The sequence below is a fragment of the Arvicola amphibius genome, chromosome 9 (genome assembly GCF_903992535.2).
Source record: "Arvicola amphibius chromosome 9, mArvAmp1.2, whole genome shotgun sequence".
Lineage (NCBI taxonomy): Eukaryota > Metazoa > Chordata > Mammalia > Rodentia > Cricetidae > Arvicola > Arvicola amphibius.
In genome coordinates, this window is record NC_052055.2 from 44,256,323 (window position 1) to 44,275,199 (window position 18,877).

At 52.4% G+C, this 18,877-nt stretch overlaps 1 protein-coding gene across 2 annotated transcripts in view; it reads right to left on the reverse strand.

Moving 5' to 3' along the window:
• Positions 1–2,564: 2,564 nt before the first annotated feature.
• Positions 2,565–18,877, reverse strand: part of Celsr1 (cadherin EGF LAG seven-pass G-type receptor 1) — a 139,303-nt gene continuing 122,990 nt past the window's right edge. Inside the window, exons 24-36 of one of the 2 annotated variants that reach the window (XM_038342501.1) lie at positions 18,352–18,478; positions 15,911–16,111; positions 8,906–9,080; positions 7,485–7,597; positions 7,032–7,111; positions 6,235–6,361; positions 5,521–5,646; positions 5,023–5,117; positions 4,656–4,759; positions 4,332–4,481; positions 3,666–3,899; positions 3,180–3,441; positions 2,565–2,995 (exon numbers count right to left, since the gene is read on the reverse strand). In XM_038342501.1, the coding sequence (XP_038198429.1) occupies positions 2,971–2,995; positions 3,180–3,441; positions 3,666–3,899; positions 4,332–4,481; positions 4,656–4,759; positions 5,023–5,117; positions 5,521–5,646; positions 6,235–6,361; positions 7,032–7,111; positions 7,485–7,597; positions 8,906–9,080; positions 15,911–16,111; positions 18,352–18,478 (1,819 nt within the window). In that variant the 3' untranslated portion in view covers positions 2,565–2,970. The remainder of the gene's footprint in view (positions 2,996–3,179; positions 3,442–3,665; positions 3,900–4,331; positions 4,482–4,655; positions 4,760–5,022; positions 5,118–5,520; positions 5,647–6,234; positions 6,362–7,031; positions 7,112–7,484; positions 7,598–8,905; positions 9,081–15,910; positions 16,112–18,351; positions 18,479–18,877) is intronic. The other variant, XM_038342500.1, reaches the window with a different exon arrangement.

Genomic DNA, 18,877 nt, shown 5'->3' on the forward strand with positions numbered 1-18,877 from the left:
GTGTAAGGAAAAACACATTGGAAGATGACCTTTAGTGGGGAGGTGTGCATGCAGGTAGAGACCCGGGGAAAGGGCACCCACTACTCTGCTCCCATTTTTCCCAAGGGTAGCACCACTGGGCAGATGTGTGAGACAATACAGAGGTTAAAAGTCTGGAAACTCACCTTTTTGGACAGGAATCAAGATAAAAGGCCCTAAGAGATGAGGACTGGAAACAGCACTGCTAGCCAGGTCGCTGCTACGTTAGGATGAGGGTTTTAACCAGGCCCAGACTCTAAAGAATTCAAGATGCCACTGGAGTTCTCAAAGCTGAGAGAAAGATGACGGATGGAACCCTAAGGTCATTGATCTGTATACAGCACCAGGGAGGGTAGAGCACCGATCCGCCGTGCCTAGGAGATGATGGTGAATGCAGAGCAGTAGACAGCGAGGAACCAGAGCACTTGAAATGTGAGCAGCAGCGTAGTCTCGGAGAGGAGGAGCGAGCATCGTGACTATTGCTAGTGCTTAGGTCTGCAGAACAAGAGAGGCTGGGCACCAGTGGGACACCATAGCACCACAGGGTCTAATAGGTCACTGTAGTGTTCCCCCTGTAGGGTCCCAGATTTGGAGACTGCCACAAGATGGCGCTGTGGTTTAAAGTGCTTGCTGTGCAGTCAGGAGGCCCTGAGCTTGGACTCAGCACCACATAAGCTGCTTGGCCTGCACATGCCTATGACCCCATCTCCGGAAGGAGTAGAGACAGGACTAATGGGGGTTTGCTGGCTTCCAATTTAGCTGAAAAAAACAAAAGAAAACCCACAAACCCCAGGTTCAGGGAGAGACCCTGCCTAATAGGTGGGAAGTGATAGAAGACACCAGATGCCCTTTTCAGGTCTCTGTACACAAACACACTTAATATCCCCTGCTGGAAAGATGGTGACTGTGGTTAAGAAAACTGGCAGAGACATCCACGCACACTTATGTTCTCAAATTTGATAAAGATGCAGAGGCAGAAGAATTGGAAACTTGGGCAAGTCCATCCATGTTGTAGCAGGCCTGCACATGAATAGAAAATTATGACAATACTCCGTGGGCCTGTCTGCCACCTGCACCCCACGAGAGCCTGAGGCCGTCTTCAGCAATCCCTTCCATGCCACCTTAGTGGATGGGAAACACCCAGCACAGATGGGTACAAATCCACAATTTTAATTTATTATAGCTGTGTCTCACCTGTGTTGTCACCCAGTGCCGAACAGTAATAAATACACTTGTTAAAACCTCCAGTGTTGAACCTGTAGTCTTAGGTCACAAAAACAGTTTAAAACTGACAGCTTGTTTTTGTAACAGTTATGATCAAATTAAAAAACTCCACCTTCTGGGGAGGCGTGGAGCTGCGGCATTGGGAGCAGTCGTAGTGCTCCAGCTCCTGGAGACCGTAGCTCCCTGTGCTTCATTCTTTGTGTCCTTGCGTCCTCAGAGGCTGCTTGGGGCCTCCCTCCGAGCCTCGTGGTAATGAGTGACCTCAGACCACGTCACGTGGGCTTTCCTCTGACACAAATCCATCATTAGCAGTTCTGATCTCTCAGAGGGCAGCGTGGTGTGAAAGTCGTCGCATTTGACGTCCTGGTTTCTCCCATTCGCCAGCAGCTGTGCAGCACATGTCCACCCGATTCCAACAGCAGTGAATGCTGAAGTGTCAGTAACTCTGGGCCCCATCTCTTGGGCTTGGCCGCACAGTGGCATGTGGCAAGCTGATCACAGTAGCCCTTGGTGTGAGTTTCCAAAAAGAATTTGCTAACCATTGGAAACTGGGACTGTGGCTTTGTTTCTCTGCACAATTGGCCACTTAAAGCAAAGTGATGTCATTGGTCAGATTTCGGGGGTGGAGCCCCTGCCTGCCCAGAGAGCTCTGGAGTTTGAAAGAGTAGAACATTGGCAGGAAGGAATGTGACATCCTGGAAGACCTCAGGGGTCCCTCTGAATCAGGAACATGATTCCTCTGAGATCCTATGGGGAGCAGGAGCAGGGACAAAGAAATTCTCTCCCACAGTACTGGGCTGACTGGGATGCTCCAGAGAAGCCTCTCTGTATCAGGAGTAGACCTGGCACAAGGGTGTGGGAGTGGCAGAGTGGTGGGGATTTCACCCTGTGTGAAACCAGCAGTGGCAGTCAGACTTCACAGGCCAGCCCCATCCTGGATCCACGGAGCTGAGCACACACAGTTGTGTGCTCTGAAGGCCAGCAGAACACCACACTCCCTGCTTGCTGGCTGGAAGCAGCTGCCGGAGTTTGTGATGACTATATCAACATCAGCGCCCTTGTCCTTCCCGCCTGGGCACTGGGACCAGCTGTGTTGATTCTTCCAGACGCAAGTACAACTGTGTAGGCCTCCTTGGGCAATATATTGAGATGCCATCTCATGGCTCTCCAGTGTAAGCGAAGTCAGGACATTGTAAAATATACACAGGTTCCCATCTTCTCCAAGTCCAGGACAGATTTATACGTATTTACAGCTTTAAACAGCAATTTAAGACAGGGCACCTTTGCAGAGACAGGCTGGTGACTATAGGCTTGTACTGTGAGGAGACCTGGGCCTTGGCCTGTGTCCAGGATCTGAGCCCTGGCAGGCTGAAGGGCCTGGCATAGTAATTCACCAAGGCTAGCTTGGGCTCTGTGGCTTCTGTCTAGGCCTCTTGTGGCCAGGTCAGCAGCATAGTTTGGGTTCTGTCTGCAGTCTGAGGACGGAGCAGTGCCAGCCTAAAGTCCGTGTCTCCCTCTTGAGACATGCCTGTGGCTTTGGCACTTGTCACAGAGTCTGATGGGCCCTGAGTTCCTGAGAGGGCCAAGAACTTCCCATCTGAACATTCCTTGTAGAGCCAGCTGCTGTTGCAGGCAGGGACCCTCATGCCAAGGGCCTGCCTGCTTCAAGGTCCCAGGGCTTGACTGGCAGTCTGTAGGGTTGACTGTGCCTCATGGTTTCCTGATGGTTCAAATTGAAGTTTCATTACTGCCTCTGTGTGTGGGAAGAATTGCCAGGCGTGTGGAGGGTCAGTGACGGTGGCAACTGGATGGAATCCAAAGTCAGGGGCAGGCATTCCCAGTGAGGTGTGAAGGGAAGCCTGGGGGCTCTAGTGGCCGTGGATGGGGAATGCTGGTGGGCCCCACCCTCACAACACCCTGGTATCCAGGCTACTTACTCCGAGTCAGAGCCGTGGGCCTGAGCACTCCCTGTGCATACATTCATGGCCACCCCATTGAGGTGTTCACGGCCTGGCTCCCTCCTTGGAGTCTTGATGGTGATGACACAGTCGGTAGCACGGAGGCCATCACCGGAGCCAAGGGAGGATGTGCGGGAGGACGAGGGGCTTTGTTCACAGTCGGCCAGCTTCTCGCGCAGCCGGCACTTCAGCGGCTGCTCTGGTAGCGGTGGCGGATAGGTGACTTTGTTTTTCAGGATGCCTGGGAGGAGGGAGGTGGCCACCAAGTCAGTCCAAGTAGACACAGGAGCAGTGGCTCAGTTGGGGATGGATGGTGTCGAGCAAGTGACTGCACCTAACCTGGTTTTTACCGACTTGCCTAACCCAAATTCTCCATAGGACCCTCCCAAAGACGGACTCCTGCCCCTGTCCCGTGTGCTGCATGTGGCTTTGCTCCAGGGACATAGCAGGGCCCTACTGAGGTACCTTTCCGTTGCTCCTGGGGCTGGCTGCTGAGCACAGCCACCGGCTTTGCCAGGACCCCACTTTCCAGGTCAGCGGGCCGGTCGCCACAGTGATTGCCCTGTGCCTGCCGGTGCAGCTCCACGCTGACCTTGGTCTCCACCTTCAGGTGGGGCTCCGCATCCAGCTCCTCACTGTCGCTCCCAGCCAGGCTCTCATCGGGCCAGCCAGCTTGGACATGGTTGGCTAGAGCATCTGCTGAGAGAAGAATGACAGACACTGGGTTAGACTTGCAGCTACACCCCTGTCACACCAGGCCTGCTAGACCTCGAGAGTTGCCTTGACCTCATCCTGGCTCGCTGGACTAGCAGGGTCGCAATACGCTAAAGATGGAGACACTGCGACCACATCTTGATGTTGGGGACCCTGGTATGTGATCCCCACGGCTGCACCCAACACTGGGCACCACATGCTGGCTGCTCACTGCATGTCGTGTCCAGCTCTCCACAGTGATAGTCTGTGGAAGCCCCCAGATTCCTGCCTCTGCCCAGCAGATGGTGTGGGCAACTTCCTGATTTTTCTGTTCCAATCTGAGCTGTCCTGTGTGGCTTTTATTCTGCTGGATAGGTCCTAGAGGGTGCAAGCCACAGTTGAGGTGTGCCCATAGCCCATGGTGTCTCCACTGCTCACCTTTTGGGGTGCTGTGGACGGGGCCCCCACCCGGATTCCATTTGTCTTCAGCATCCCCACCATCGTCCTCGCTGTCTGATGAGTGTGAAGAGGCGTAGGAACTGCTGTGCTCATCCAGGGACAGTTCACTGTCGGAGTCAGAGTCGGGGCCTGCAGGGGCAGGGTGCAGTAGGGAGCTCAGGCCCTGACTCCGGCTGAGCATGAGGCCACTGATGCTCTTCCAGGGTACATGCAGTCCAGTACCTCAGGGATGGAAGGTCAAGAAAGGGGAGGAAGGGCAAGAAAGAACCAGGGACTCTGGTGTGTCTGCAGGGGAAACCATACCATGAGGTTTCTTGGAGTTCCTAGGGATGAAGGATGTATCTGGGTCTCCATGGCTACCACGTGCCGGTCCAGAGGACACACTGAGCTTCTGGACCCCTTCATCCCTAGACAGGGTAGAAGTGGGGTAGACTCAGCACTGTCCCTGAGTGATAGTGGTGGGCTGTCCGTGTCACAGAGCACACACGGTGGAAGGCCACAGGAAGCTCTGGAAGGTTCCCTAAACAATCCCATTTATGCTCTATCAGCAGCAATAACTGATGAAAAAAAAAAAAAAACAACAACAGCCTTGCCGACATATGGGGGCAGACTGGGCATCACAGCCAGGGTGTTGTTTACCCCATGAAAATAGTGAGTACAGAGGCCTGACCTGGTGGTACTGTCCAGAGAGGCTGTGGACTCGCCCAGGGCCGTGCGGAGCATGTCTGGTCCTTCGCTGTATGTGTTGTTGCAGTTGAGGGATCGCTAGGGGGAAGGGTGGGAGGCCATTGGTGAGTAGAAGCCAGAGGTTGGTATTGCTTCTGAGTGCAGCCCCCATGATGGCACTCTGACTGGCCCTGCCAGCACTGGGGAAGGGGAGGCAGGGCTGCACACTGGAGCTTCGTGGCAAAGGGGAGAATATGCCTGGCCCACACGGTGGGAGCACCTCACTCCCTATGGATATATGTCCTGGACTTATCTTTCAAGGACCTTGTGAGTTGGGGCTACAGTTGGACAGGGACACTTGCAGAACAGTTCTGCCCTGTAGTGTGTGGACGGCTCCAAGATACGAAGCCTAGGGAATGGAGCGTAGTCGGGTAGGTTCTCACAGCTCCCAACCCTGCCATAAGCAGTGCCGCCTGCTCCCAGGCCTGGAGGGGTCTCTTACCGTTAGCAGGGTGGCCCTTGTGCCGGCTGAGTCATCCAGATGCAGCTTCTTCCCAGCCAGCACTGCCCTCAGGTGCTTCCGCACCTCCCTGTGGGTCACGCAGTGGAACAGGAGGACAAAGAGGCCCTGGAGGGAGATGGGCATCGGGTCAGTGTGACTCCCAGGGTCCTGATGCTGCTGTACCTGGCTGTCCGCTGAGGGAAGCCTAGTTCAGAGCAGCTTGGCTGATGCGATCCAAGAGATGCCCCAAGGCCCGTTAGGCCTCCCCTCCAGGCAGGGCTACCACTTTCTTCACAGGGGAGCCTCAGCAGCTAAGATACCTGGACAGGGCAACACAGTCCACAGCCTTTTGGGCCATCATGGGCCCCCAACATTATTCTAAACTTACTAGGTAGCACTCAGTGTGAAACATAGAGGGTTAGCTCTATGTCCTGACAACACCAACAGGATTTGGGCCAGCTTGCACAAGGGTGGGGTTGGGGGGGGGGGACACAAGCTTTGTCTTGCCCAAGCCATGGCAATGTCCTGACAGACTCGGGGCCTGGAGGCAGGGCTGGGACAAGTGGAGAACACAGGCTCCCTCCTCTGCAAGTGCAAGTACCATCCCCTTCTCGCTGAGAAGCTTCCCCCCATCCCCTTCTCGCTGCAGCTGCCCCCAGGACAGAGGTCACAGAGTGGCCCTGGCGGGTGAATGCTCGCTCAGCCGGCACCTACCTGCAAGCAGCTGAAGGCAGCAAAGAGGTAGTGGAAACTCAGGGTGTCGCTATTTACAGCCAGTAGTCCCAGCAGCCAGGTGGCGCTGACGAGCAGCAGCAGGAGGAAGGCCGTCCTCAGCAGGGAGCTATGAGAGGGTGTCTTGAGAGCAGATCTTTCCACCACCCATAGCCCCACCCCAACCCTAGCTTCCACCAGGGACCAGGCGGACAGAGGTGATGTGGGTAGAGGTGTTGGCATAAGAAGATGACACAAATAAAACAAAAACGAAGTATGAGCCTCAGCCACCGAAGTGAGCCACTGCTTAATAATAATGGGCTAATAATGGGTTAATATAAGCTATAAGAGCTAATAAGAAGCCTAAGCTAATGGGCCAATCAGTTTATCAATAATGCAGACTCTCTGTGTGATTTTCTTTGGGGGCTTATCGGCTGTGGGAACTGGGCAGGACAGAAACCCCAACAAGCAGGACCTCATGTTATAAGGACCCTCTCCTACCCATGTCCCTCTTCTCTTCCTCCGGTTCCTACAGCCTAGCCTGTCTCAGGGCCTGAACCCACAGGGCTAATCACCACCGCGTCTCCCACATGCATGTCAGCTGTACTCCTTGGAGGTCCAGTGCTTACCCTCACCCTCTGGCTGACTCCCCAGGTAGATGGATGATGGGCACTTTCCTGTGGGGCTTGGCCCAACATGTACTCTCTATCTTTGGGGGTTCTCAGGGCCCAGCTGAATGGCCTGGTAGGGCTGGCTTAGTGTTATGTCCCACCCACAAGCCGGATCCAGCCGCAACTTACACAACCCCCTTTCTCTCATAATAATGGCGCTTTCTCTGGCAGGCAACCTTGGCAGACAGGACGAAGATGACTGTGTTGATCTAGGAGACAAGAAGCAGCTTCAGGTAGTGGGCTCTTCTGCTGTCTCCAAGGTGATCCTCACCACCCAAATGCATATTTGCATCCATATCTGGAGGTGTGGTAGGTCGAGAGGCCTTGGCCCCAGTTAAGCCAGGCTATGCTATGGCCAGGCCTCAGCCTGTCACTCTAGGCTGCTTGTGCATGAACATCTTCCAGTGGGCGTGAAATAAGCCCCAGAACCTGGGGGCCTAAAGATGGGGTTCCAGAGCAGCCCTGTTACTCTGAGGTACATCCTTCCCACCAACCCCTGCCACCCTGAGGAACTGCTGATCACAGCCAGCCCACCCTGGACACCTGAGCTCCTGTATTCTGAGTGGAGCCCATAACACTCACGATTATAACCATTCCTACAGGCCCAGCGAAGCTCCAGATAAGGCTGTCCTGAAGGGACAGCCAGCAGAAGTCAGGGTTCCCGTAGCCCTGAGGGTCCAAGCCAACAGCCAGTCCTGTGTGTATTGGAGAGAAAAGAATGAGGGCCACAGTCCTGGCTGGTCAACCCCCTGCCTGGGAGGAGAACTGAAGGCCCCCGAGACCCCCAAACCACCCTCATCAGAGATCAAGGAGCCAGAGGGAAATGTGTCCAAGCTCCTTAACCTAAGTCAGGGGCTGGCTACTCCCTGTGGCCACTGCCTTTGGCTAATAACTTCATCTGCCTGAGGGCCCTCGGGCATAATCTTACCATCTTCTAAAAGATACGTTTTTAAAAATAAACTTTGAAAAGTAAGCTGGAACTGTGACCTGCCTGGCTATAGATAGTAAAGCCCTCAGGAAGCAATGACATTTCCAATTCAGAACTCAGCAGGCCCTTGGGGAGGCCTCCCACTGACACCTCAAGATGGCTTCTTCACTGAGGAAGAAACACCATTTTCTAGGTATTCCTCAGTCAGTTATTCTCATAATGACAGCTGACCTTGGAAGAGGAGACACTTCTGCCAAGCAATAAGAGGCACCTGTCACTCGTCCTCTACCACCCAGTCTGAGGTATGAAACTCACTCAGGGTCCCTTGAAATTGCATTAGAACCCTAGAGCCCTTGGAAGATGGTGTCCAGAGCCCTTGGAAGATGGTGTCCAGATCCCTGGAATGCCCACCAGGGTCTGCCAAGGGTGTTCATGCCCTCTTGTTGGTAATGGAAGTGTGGCTCTTCCTCAACAGGAGGCTTTCTATAGTTATTGAAAAATGTAGGCCAGGCATGATGGAACATGCCTTTAATCCCAGGACTTGGGAGGCAGAGCTCAGCAGAGCTCGGCAGAGCTTGAGTTCAAGGCTAGCCTGGTCTACAGAACAAGTTCCAGGACAGCCATAGCTACACAGAGAAACCCTGTCTCAGAAAACGAAAAAAAGAAGAAAAGGCGTGCTGAGGAAGTGTGCATAAAGCAGTCCTCGGGTCCGAGTCATTCAGTTGTTACACAGGTTGATTGATGGCACAGTCATGCCCACCCATCCGTGCAGCCCCGGCCTCCCCGCTTGGTGATCTATATTTTCCACCTCTTCACCCACTCACACCCACACCCACTCATCCTGTGACTGGAAAAGAATCTCTTCCAATTGAGTACTGCACACAAAACCCCCAAATACCCTGGCCTAGCGGCTCACACCTGACCAGAGAGACCCATCTCCCCGTGGGCTGGGAATAGCCGCTCTTCTGTACACAGCTAAATGCGGAGGGGCAAGAGGAAATGAGGACAGATGGCTTTGTGAAAATCCGTATTTTAACACAGGTCACCCTGGCAGAGCTGCCCTGTGTGTCCTTACCTGTGACGATGGCAGGGATGCCCCAGCCTACCACGTGGTAGAACCTCATGGGCCCCGTGTCGATGTTGCGTACTTCTGTCAGCATGCGGTAGACATGCAAGTTCTCCACCAGGGTCCAGGCAAAGGTGCTCATGGAGGCATAATGCAGGAGGATGGCGACGACTGTGCAGAGAAACTGGGTGGGTGGAGGAGAGCAGGCTCAGCAGGTGGCTCCAAGGCCCCGGGACTGCTGAGGCGGGGAGAAGGCTGGGAAGCACCCTACGAAACTGCAGAAAGGGGTCCAAGTCTAGGAGTGACCCCTCCTCATCAAGAGTGACCAAATCAGGCTGTTCTGCAGTGGCAGGGTCTCCAGTGTCTCCAAAGGGCAGCAAAACTCCTCTCCCCATGTGTGATTCGGCAGGAGAGGCTGAGTGTGACAGTCACTGCATCTCTCCCAGTGGAGAGTGATCCCTCTTCAGCTTGGGGTCACTACCAAGAGTGTGGGTGTACTTCAGGAACAAGAAACAAGCACTAGTCTTTCTGAGACTCTGGAACTAATGTATTTTTTTGCGAGCCGATTCTAATCTTTAAATACTGACTTCAGGTTTTATAAACACACTATAGAGTTGCACCTACTAAGGCTAAAAGCTCCCAGGCTGGGACTTCGGCCTGTGTTCCCAGAACTGGCACCACATGGCTCCTACAGCCAGTGGGTACAGCTGGGGGCTGGCGGCCACTTCCTCCAGGGTCCTCTCTGTCCAGGGTGATATGGCAAGTCGAAGGCTGGGTGCTACAAATGAGAACTCAGCGTGTAGGCTGAAGATGGCATGCCTCTCTTTGGCTGGTGAGTCAGCTGCGGAAGGCTGCTCCTCTTACAGAAGACCCAGCAGTACCAGGAAGAAGATAGGGGGAGGAGGGACAAGGGATGCTGAGCTCCCAGAGTTTAGCCCAGAAGGCTATTGGTGTAAACCCAACCTCAGGTGTTCCACAATGGGACTTGAAGATGTTGCCCAGGGCAGCTGTTCACGGGCCTTCCAGGGGACCTGCACTAGATGGGACTTCCAGGCCAGCCAGCTGGAAGGTGACAGCAGGGTCCCAACAGGAAGTTAAGGCAGCCAGGGTAGAAAATGAGGCAGTAAGTGGGGAGGGGAGAAATCTAGCCCTATTCAAGTTGGCCCCTTGAACAAGCTAGCCCTACCTCGAGCCACACCCCTAACCACAGCCACAACTGACCCTCCCCCAGCTGAGCCAGACTCACAGCCAGATTCCACCCTGGTCACAAGCACCATCTCTCCTCATAGCTGGCCACATCCTTATCAAAGCCTACTGCTGACCACGCTCCCAGATGGAGCCCACAGGTACAGTCCTATGCTCTGCCCTTGATGAGCAGCCGGGTCTCTGGGGAGCCACACAGCTGGGAGCAGAGCCACCGCTCAACCTCTTAGTAGGCGTACCTGTGTTCAAATGCCAGGTCACTCCCGTCTGAGAAAGGTCCTCAGAGCACAGACAGAAGGGTACCATGACAGAACCATCTGTTGCCAGGACAACCTCCAAGGGCTGGGTGCCCTCGAGAAATTTCCTCCAGACAGTACAAGAAACTTATGTGAACGTAAATACTTGTCACACTATAGGACCCCAAATGAATCTCAGCTTACTGAGCCTTCACCCAGGCTACGCATGTGGAGGAGGGTAGCCCTCCGTGCCCATGCAAAGAAGACAAAACTGTGCTACAGCTGGGCCACGCCCTCTGTTGGCATCAGAATGCCATCCTCGAGGGGCAAGTCTGAGCTGGATTAACCCACACTATAGCCATTTCCAGAGTGGGAAGTGCAGCAGGTTCAGTTGGAGGAAGAGGGAGAGAAAGTTGGCTAGCTGTTGCTTTAAATAGTGCAAAAGTAAACCCTTAAAGAAAAAAACCCACCAAAACCAACCAAACAAAAAGCATCGTTTGAAAAAAGAGCTAGAAATTGACAGTAGGACCTGGCGGGGTTGTGTGTTCACACGTCTACACTAAACATACTTGCTTTTCCAGAACAGAACAAACACACACTAAATCATTTCAGCCTGTCAGGCTTCTGGGAGATAAACAGCCTCGCCCAGAGATAGGACTGTGAGTTTAGATAAAAACCCAGGCACGATGCCAAGCTCCTGCCACTGCACACCTTCCTCCCAGAATGCATCTGCCTGGTCTGTGCTCACTGGTGCATGGAAAGCTCTCATTCCATGCAGGCACTGAGTCAGACGTGATCGGTGACCTCACAATGCTCCACACACCGTACTTAGTTGCAGGGAGGTGGCCTGCAGCCATTGACTGCACTTTCCTCTATCCAGACTTTGGAGAAGCGCACCTATGGGACCCTAAATGAATCTCAGCTTACTGAGCCTTCACCCAAGCTATGAATGTGGAGGAGGGTAGCCCTCCCATGTCCATGCCTGTGAGGGCTGCTGTCTGGCTCAGGAAGTGGCAGGGAGGTTTGGTCCTTATTCTTGATCCAACCCTGTGTTTCTGTGGCCCTGCAGGAAAGCCACCAAGTTCATCAGTAGGACCAGGTCAAGGACAGCCTACAAACCTTCCCTAGGAGGTAGCAGGGCCTGGCCTTTCTCCTGAGGGCTCTGGCCACTTAGGAAGGTCTCCGTGTTTGCTGGGGAACTCCAGCTTGGCAGCCTTCTTTCCCCTTCTATCCCAGAGCCTGGCTTGGAGATCAAAGTCTTGATGCCTGGGCTCAGTGCTTTGTGCCCTGGGTAACTGTGTTTAGCTGCCACCCACTCATCCTCCACCCCAGAGCCCTTAAAAACTACCCCAATCCCCTCCCCCTTCCTGCCCTGGTCTCTGTTCTGGGCCTTGACTACCAGGCTTGTGTTGAAGCACAGAGCTCTGGCTGGTTGCCATGGCACCTCAGGGCATGATACAGCCTGCACACAGAAGATGGCTACTGATGGATTGTTTTATGGAATGAACCTATTCCTGCATCTTTCCTAGACACCTGCCGGTGGGTGGCACTGGGTGGTCTCACACAGCCCCTTCCCTGGCCCAGCTCCCCACCAGCCACCAGGTAGAGGGTAGGAGGCATTCCCGAATCATGGTAGGTTGAATGTACATTTTTATTCTCAAGGGCTCCGCATCCAAGGATGCTAAACATTTAGGGTAAAAAGAGTCACATCTGCACTAAGTGTGCATCCTTCCCTCTTCACCCTTCTCTAACGGTATAGCCCAACAACTAGTCACACTGCGCATGCCTCACATTGCTGTCTCGCAGCCCAGGGATGCTGTGACATGCGCAGGAGGACGTGCCCTGTGTAGACATGACCTCATCTGACACATCTTTTGGGTCAGTATCCCCGGGACCCTAGTCAAGTCCATGTGGAAGCGGACACAGCTATAGCACCCTGGGGAGACCAGGGTGAGGCTGAAGGAACAGCTGGCTGCAGCCACAGTGCCACACAGGGCACCACTTTATGCCAGAGCCTGCTGCAAGGGTGATGGTGTCTTGGTCAGGGTCACGCCTCAAAGTCGGGGTCACTCACTGCACACACAAGTGAAGATCTGCTGAGCTTGTGACACTCTAGGCTGTCCGTCACTGTTTAGCCACAGGTGTGAAACAACACACACACACACACACACACACCACACACGCACACACACAGTGTTCTGTAGCAAGTCTAGGGCAGGCAGCACACTTAGACTGGGAGAGTCAGATCCCTCACCTTGGGTAGTTAAAAGTCTCCATAGCAGAGGCTTCCTTGGGGTCTACAGGGAGGTGGCACCAAGGGCCAAGAACTTATTCCAACTCTACTGCCTCCACTGGAGTGGCCCGGTGGGTGACTCCATTTGTCAAGACCATCCTTCCTTACACATCTGCCTCTTAGCTCCAGGGGCTTAATGGGTGGACCTTGCAAGTCAGCTTTCAACACAGTTCTCATAGGAGTGGGGCTGGCCTGCAATCCCCCTCCCTCCCCAGATTCCCAACAAGTGGGCTGGACCGCACATATTTTGAAATTCTCACGTGGAAATACGGAAAACCACAGCTGGTGAGCTGGGACCGCCCAAAGTCACAACCCCATTGTGTCCCACAATTTTGCCTTCCATCAGGCCATCAAAGAGCTGGACACTGTAAGCAGCAGCGTGGACCTGCGCTACCTCCTCAGGGTTGCTCCCCTTTTTCCTCAGACATCATCTTTGGATACCAGTCTGTCCCTCCCAGGGCCCCATCACCCAGAGGACAAAGGCCACAATCACCAATGAACTATAAAAGCTACCCAGCCTCTCTCCATGTATGGCTCCAGGTATGGCTCAGCCATAGCCGGCTCTCCATTCGTTTACAGCCAGATTTAATATGCTCTCATAGGGATGCGCTCACGTGACTAACCCTCTCCTCTGCTCCTTACATTTAGGTGTTACGGCCAGTACACAGGAGTGCAGTTGTCTGCACACCCAGGCTGCTGAACCCCTGAACTGGCCACAGGTTTTATCTGTAGGTTGTTTTAGAATTTTCTGTGGACTCTACCATGCCAATCATGCCATCTGTTAAGAGTTTTGATTCTTTCTACACATGGCCCTGCTGGGTCCCTCCTCCCACAGCTTAGTGAGTAAAAGATGGCAGTAAGGCAGGCTCCGCCATTAAGAACTGGCATGCTTTTAATCCCATGAGAGGCAGAGGCAAGAGGATCTCCAGGAGTTTGAGGCCAGCCTGGTAGCCTGGTCTTCAAAAACTAGTTCCAGGACAGCTAGGACTGTTACACAGAGAAACCCTGTCTTGAAAAATCAAAACCAAACCAAACCAACAACAACAAAACCCACAGCTAAAACCACTGTTCCCTCCACTGCTGTGCTATGTGTTTGTGTGGTGGTCCTCATCCTAGATTAAGGAGTTCCCTTTTCTAGTTTGTCCAAAGGTTTCTTTTTTCTTGCCGCCTTCTTTCTAATCATGAAAGAGTGTAAAAAAATCATCATTTTTTTCTGCATTAAGAAAAATATTTTCAACACTGATGACAACTTATGCTGGAGAGTTTGTGGGGAAAAGGGAACACTCCAGCATTGCTGGTGGGAATGCAAGCTGGTACAACCCCTTTGGATATCAGTGTGGCGATTTCTCAGAAAATTGGGAAACAACCTTCCTCAAGACCCTTGAGATCCTTGTGGCACGACTGAGCATCCTTTGGATATATACCCAAAAGTGGTATTACTGGGTCTTGAGGAAGGTTGTTTCCTAATTTTCTATCAAATCACCACACTGACATCCAGCACAAGTCTTTGTTCTGATTTTATGATGCCCTGTGAATTATTATTTTTAAATTACAGTTACTTATTTTGACTGTACGTATCTGTGAGCATGTGTGCCATGGGTCCACATGTGGACGTAAAAGGACATCTGATGGGAGTGTGCTCTGCCCTTCCACCATGTGGGTCCCGGGAATTGAACTCAGGTCATCAGGCTTGGTACCCACTCTACCTCTTGCCTGGTCTGCAAGGTCAGACATTTTTCTTTCATTAAGATTTCTAGAAAACTTTCTCAAACTTGTGTCTTCTATGGGTTTATTTTGAGTCTTACTAGATACATAGCATATCTGGCATCTACTGTCCCATTGTGCAGACCCTTGTGATCATTACATAGCTGCCCCTGTCCCTGGTTCAACCATTTGCTTCCAGCCTCATGACCAGAGATCCTTGGATTTGTCTAGGCTGGCACTGTTGGTCACACCTCATGACTCTGAATCTTTTTGCCTCTTACAACTGTCCCTCCTGTGGGCTATCTTTACATCAGTGGCAGATTTTACCAATCCCTTGTGTCAGAGACGAGTATGTGCCAGGTAGTTGTGCCTGGACAGGTCTTGCTGATGAACACTGGGAGCTTGCTGGCTCCAGATCTAACTGTGTAGGTTCAGGTAAGAATTCTCACTGCTTTCCATATCCTTCCTCCATAACACTTAGGTTCTGCCTGATAACATCTGGAGGCATGCACGCTAACATCTGGCAACTTCCAGTCTGGATATCACTCTACCCTGGTGACCCATAGAGCATGGAGTGCATGACCTCAGTGAGCATTTAGGACCTCTGTGAGGTTCTGCAACACCCTGAGGCTCATGCAATTCTCCAGGATCCAATGCAATATTCAATAAACCTACCGAACACTCAACATCTAATCATATCAGCTGACGGTTCCCTGATATTCCTCTCCTCTCCTCCTCCTCCCCACCTTATCTCTCGGCAGGTTCCTTTCTCCTCTTTGGTCCTTTACATCCCCAGAAACCACTTCCTTGCTCTCTGCATGTGCTGTTCCTCAGCTATCATGAGCATGGAGAAAACAGAGGGGTGGAGAATCTGTGCACCACGAACCACTAACGCTACTGCAGCCCACAGGACTCTGGGGTTTAACACATGACAGTGTCTTGATGGCTAATTCTAATTGTCAACTTGACACAAGCCAGACTCACCTAGGAAAACAGTCTCAATGAGGGACTGTCAAGGTCAGGTAGAACTGTGGGCTTGTCGAGGGGGATTATCTTGACTGTTAATAGATGGGTAAAGACCTTGCCCACATTGGGTGGCATCATTCTCTAGGCAGGCAGCCTTGAATTATATGAGAGTAGAGAATATGACTGAGTACTAATCATGTTTGCATTTATCCTCTCTCTGCCCTTGGATGTGAAGTGACTAGCAGCCTTGAGTTCCTGCCTTGGCTTCCTCACAGTGGCTGACTATGACCTGGAATCATGAACCAAATAAACTAAACCCCATCTCCCTTTAGCTGCTTTTTTTTTTTCACAGCAAGAAACAGAACCAGAACAGCACCTATGAAATCACTAATGCCTATATCAAGAGGAGACTCACTGTGTATGTGGTCTTCAGAGGATCCTATGGGCACCCTTGGAGGGAGGTCTCCCCAGAGATTCCCTAACGCAATGCCCTGACGAGGCAGGTAGGACCGTTCCACTGCTTCAGGACGACTGACAGCACACTCAGGTGACAACATGCCCGAGTAACATCACTTAGGGAAGCCTGTGGCAGGCCCGGGGGAGTGGTCTCACCGGGTTCTCGGTCTGGTTGATCCCGACCAGGAATATGAGCTGGGAGAAGAAGAGCGCCCCGATGAGGTTCTTGTGGATGCTGTGCAGGTTGGAGCGCAGTGTCCGGACAAGGGAGAGCAGGACAAAGGCCACCAGGAGGGCCACCAGGGACAAGGACAGGGCGGCATAGGTGATGATCTTCAGGGGCAGAACCTCGCCATGCTGCAGGTGGGTTGGTTAGAGAGAAGTGAGGCGTGGGCTCTGATGGATGTTTGAACAACACAGACAAAATATTGTGATGGGCATCAGATATCAAAGGCTGGCAGGGGACCAGAGGACAAGTTTGGGATAATGAGCAAACTCTGGGGATGGATGAACGGTTGGCAACAGCTGCCCAGCAGAGGGATGTACTAATGCTACCAGCCCATGTGTTATATATTTTAGTCAGTGTGGCGTACACATTTAATCTCAGTCATCGAGAGGCAGATAGATTTCTAAATTCAAGGCTAATCTGGTCTACATAATGAGACCCCTTTCTCAAAAAACATTTTTGTTAAAAAAAAAAAAAAACTTCCTACATAAATCCCGCTGTCAGGAGTGACTGAAACAGTCGATCCAAATACTGAGATGGAGACACGCCAAAGGGACTCCGTTTACGCAAACCCCACGTGTCTCCAGTTGCATTGCCTCCCCTTCCCCCGCTCAGCCAGCAGTCACTGCAGACACTTAACAAGGAGACTGGGTAACTTGTGACCCAGCCCCATTCGCCGCTGTTTAATACATGGGAGGGGCTCTTCACCTATCCACGGCGGCCTCATTTCATGTGGTCCTCAGACGGAACCCACAAGGAGCGTGGGTACAAGGTAGGCACCGATGAATGAAGCTGTGAGGGTCTAAGCCCCTCGGTGTCCTGACTTGACAGGCTGGAATTTCAGCTCTGGTCACTTGGAGCCTAGACAGTCATCACCTGAATCCCGCAGCTGGCGCGTCCTTCTCACCCTCGCCACACAGCCCCTTGCTACCAAGGGTGACTAACGTGGTTTGCTTTTAAAACTCCAGGTAAAATATACATGAGATTGACCACTGTGAGTCTCCAGGCACACGCTTAGTGTGACTATAGAGTCCTGGTGGTTTGGGTATTTTGGGTACAGGTTATCCAATACCTTCCAGATGGCGGTGACAGCTGTGTGCCATGGCTGCTCAGAGTCTATACCCCAGGCATCAATCACACCACAATGGCCAGCTCACAGTCTCAACCTGCTTAAGATACCAGAGGTATCATCTCCCTGTCATTGGCTTCCTCTCCTCACACCTCTGTCCTTGGGGGCACTGTGTGGCCTGAGAGACATTCAAAGTGGAGGTAGAAGCAGCTTGGCTGGGGGACCCTGCCCTGGGAGATGGTAACATTCTATGAAACTTCTGAGCCTGGGGTTAACTTGTGCTAGTTGATTTTAGCCACCCTGACAAAAATTTAGACAGATCTGGGAAGAGACAATCATAATTCAGTAAATGCCTCTATATGATTGGCCAATAGGCAAGTCTGTGGGGGCATTTTCTTGATGAGTAATTTATGGGAAAAGGCCCAGCTCACTGTGGGTGGTGCTACCCTTGGGCTGGTGGTCCTGGGTTCTATAAGAAAGCAGGCTGAGCAAGCCAGTAAGCAACAATCCTCTGTGGTCTCTGCTTCAGCTCCTGCCTCCAGGTTCCTGTCTTGAGTTCTTGTCCTGACTTCCTGTGATAATGGACCGTGATGTGGAAGTAGAAGCCTCCCCAAGTTCATTTGGCTATGGTGTTTCAAAAAACCCTTTCCTCCCCAAGTTCATTTGGCTATGGTGTTTCAAAAAACCCTTTCCTCCCCAAGTTCATTTGGCTATGGTCTTTCATTCATCACAGCAAGAGAAACCCTAAGACACCATCTACACCTTTACAGTTAAAACCTGGCCTCTTTGAAATGTTTTGTTTACTTGTTTGTTTAGACAGGGTTACACTCTGTAGCTCATTGACCTTGACCTTGTAAAGATCCTCTGCTTAGCCTCCTAGGTGTAGGGCTTGGAGGCCATGTCCAGTTCTAACCTTCCCTTTAAAAAAATTACATTTATTTTTGTATGTTTGTATATGTGTGCATGTGCACACATGCACGCCACATGCATAGGTGGAGGTCAGAGGTCAATTGGCAGGAGCTGGTTCTCTCCTTCCACAATGTGGGGCCCTGGGGTGGAGCTCAGGTTATCAGGCATCTTTATCTACTGAGCCATCTTACTGGTCCCTAAAACTGCTTCAAGGTCTTCTCATCACCTCTTCAAACGGTTGGTAGAACACAGCTTTCAATGGGCACATTTGGTTTTCTCTACACACAAGGAATATGGGGGCCTTGGGAGGACGGGTTGGGGACTAGGATTCCAGTTGCCATGGGGCTTAGTCCCCAGGCTCACCAGGGGGGTGAATAGCGGTAAACTGCCCACCTCACGCCTCGAAATGTCCATGAGCACGGCGCAGCTGGTCGAGTGGCTACACTGGCAGGTGATGTGGGTCCGGTTCCTTGACAGCAGCTCACAGCCCTTGGCTGACCACCCTCCAGTTCCACCAATGCTGTGGAGAAGAGAGAAAGGGGTGAGCCTGACCCATCTACCACTGAGATAGCCCGGGGGCTATCACCCAGCCGCAGGGTCTCAGAGGTCATCCTGACATCACTGGATCTGGCTGGGAAGGAACGGCCAAGTGCAGAGAGCAGCCACCCGTGGGTGCCGAGTGTCACAGCCTCGCTGTCCGCTCCTAGCCTGAACCTTTCCCCTTCCTCACCACACTGAAGACAAGGGCCATGGCCACTGTCACCAAGGAAACGGCCCTCACAAGAGCCTGCCGCTGGGTAAAAGCTTTCCTTTCCTTTTCGTAGCTGGTCTCGGCTCTTATGAGCGCCTCTCAAGTTCAAAGGTTATGCGCCAGATACAGAAAACTCCAAAGACAGCAGAGCCTGTGGCCAGAGGCGGC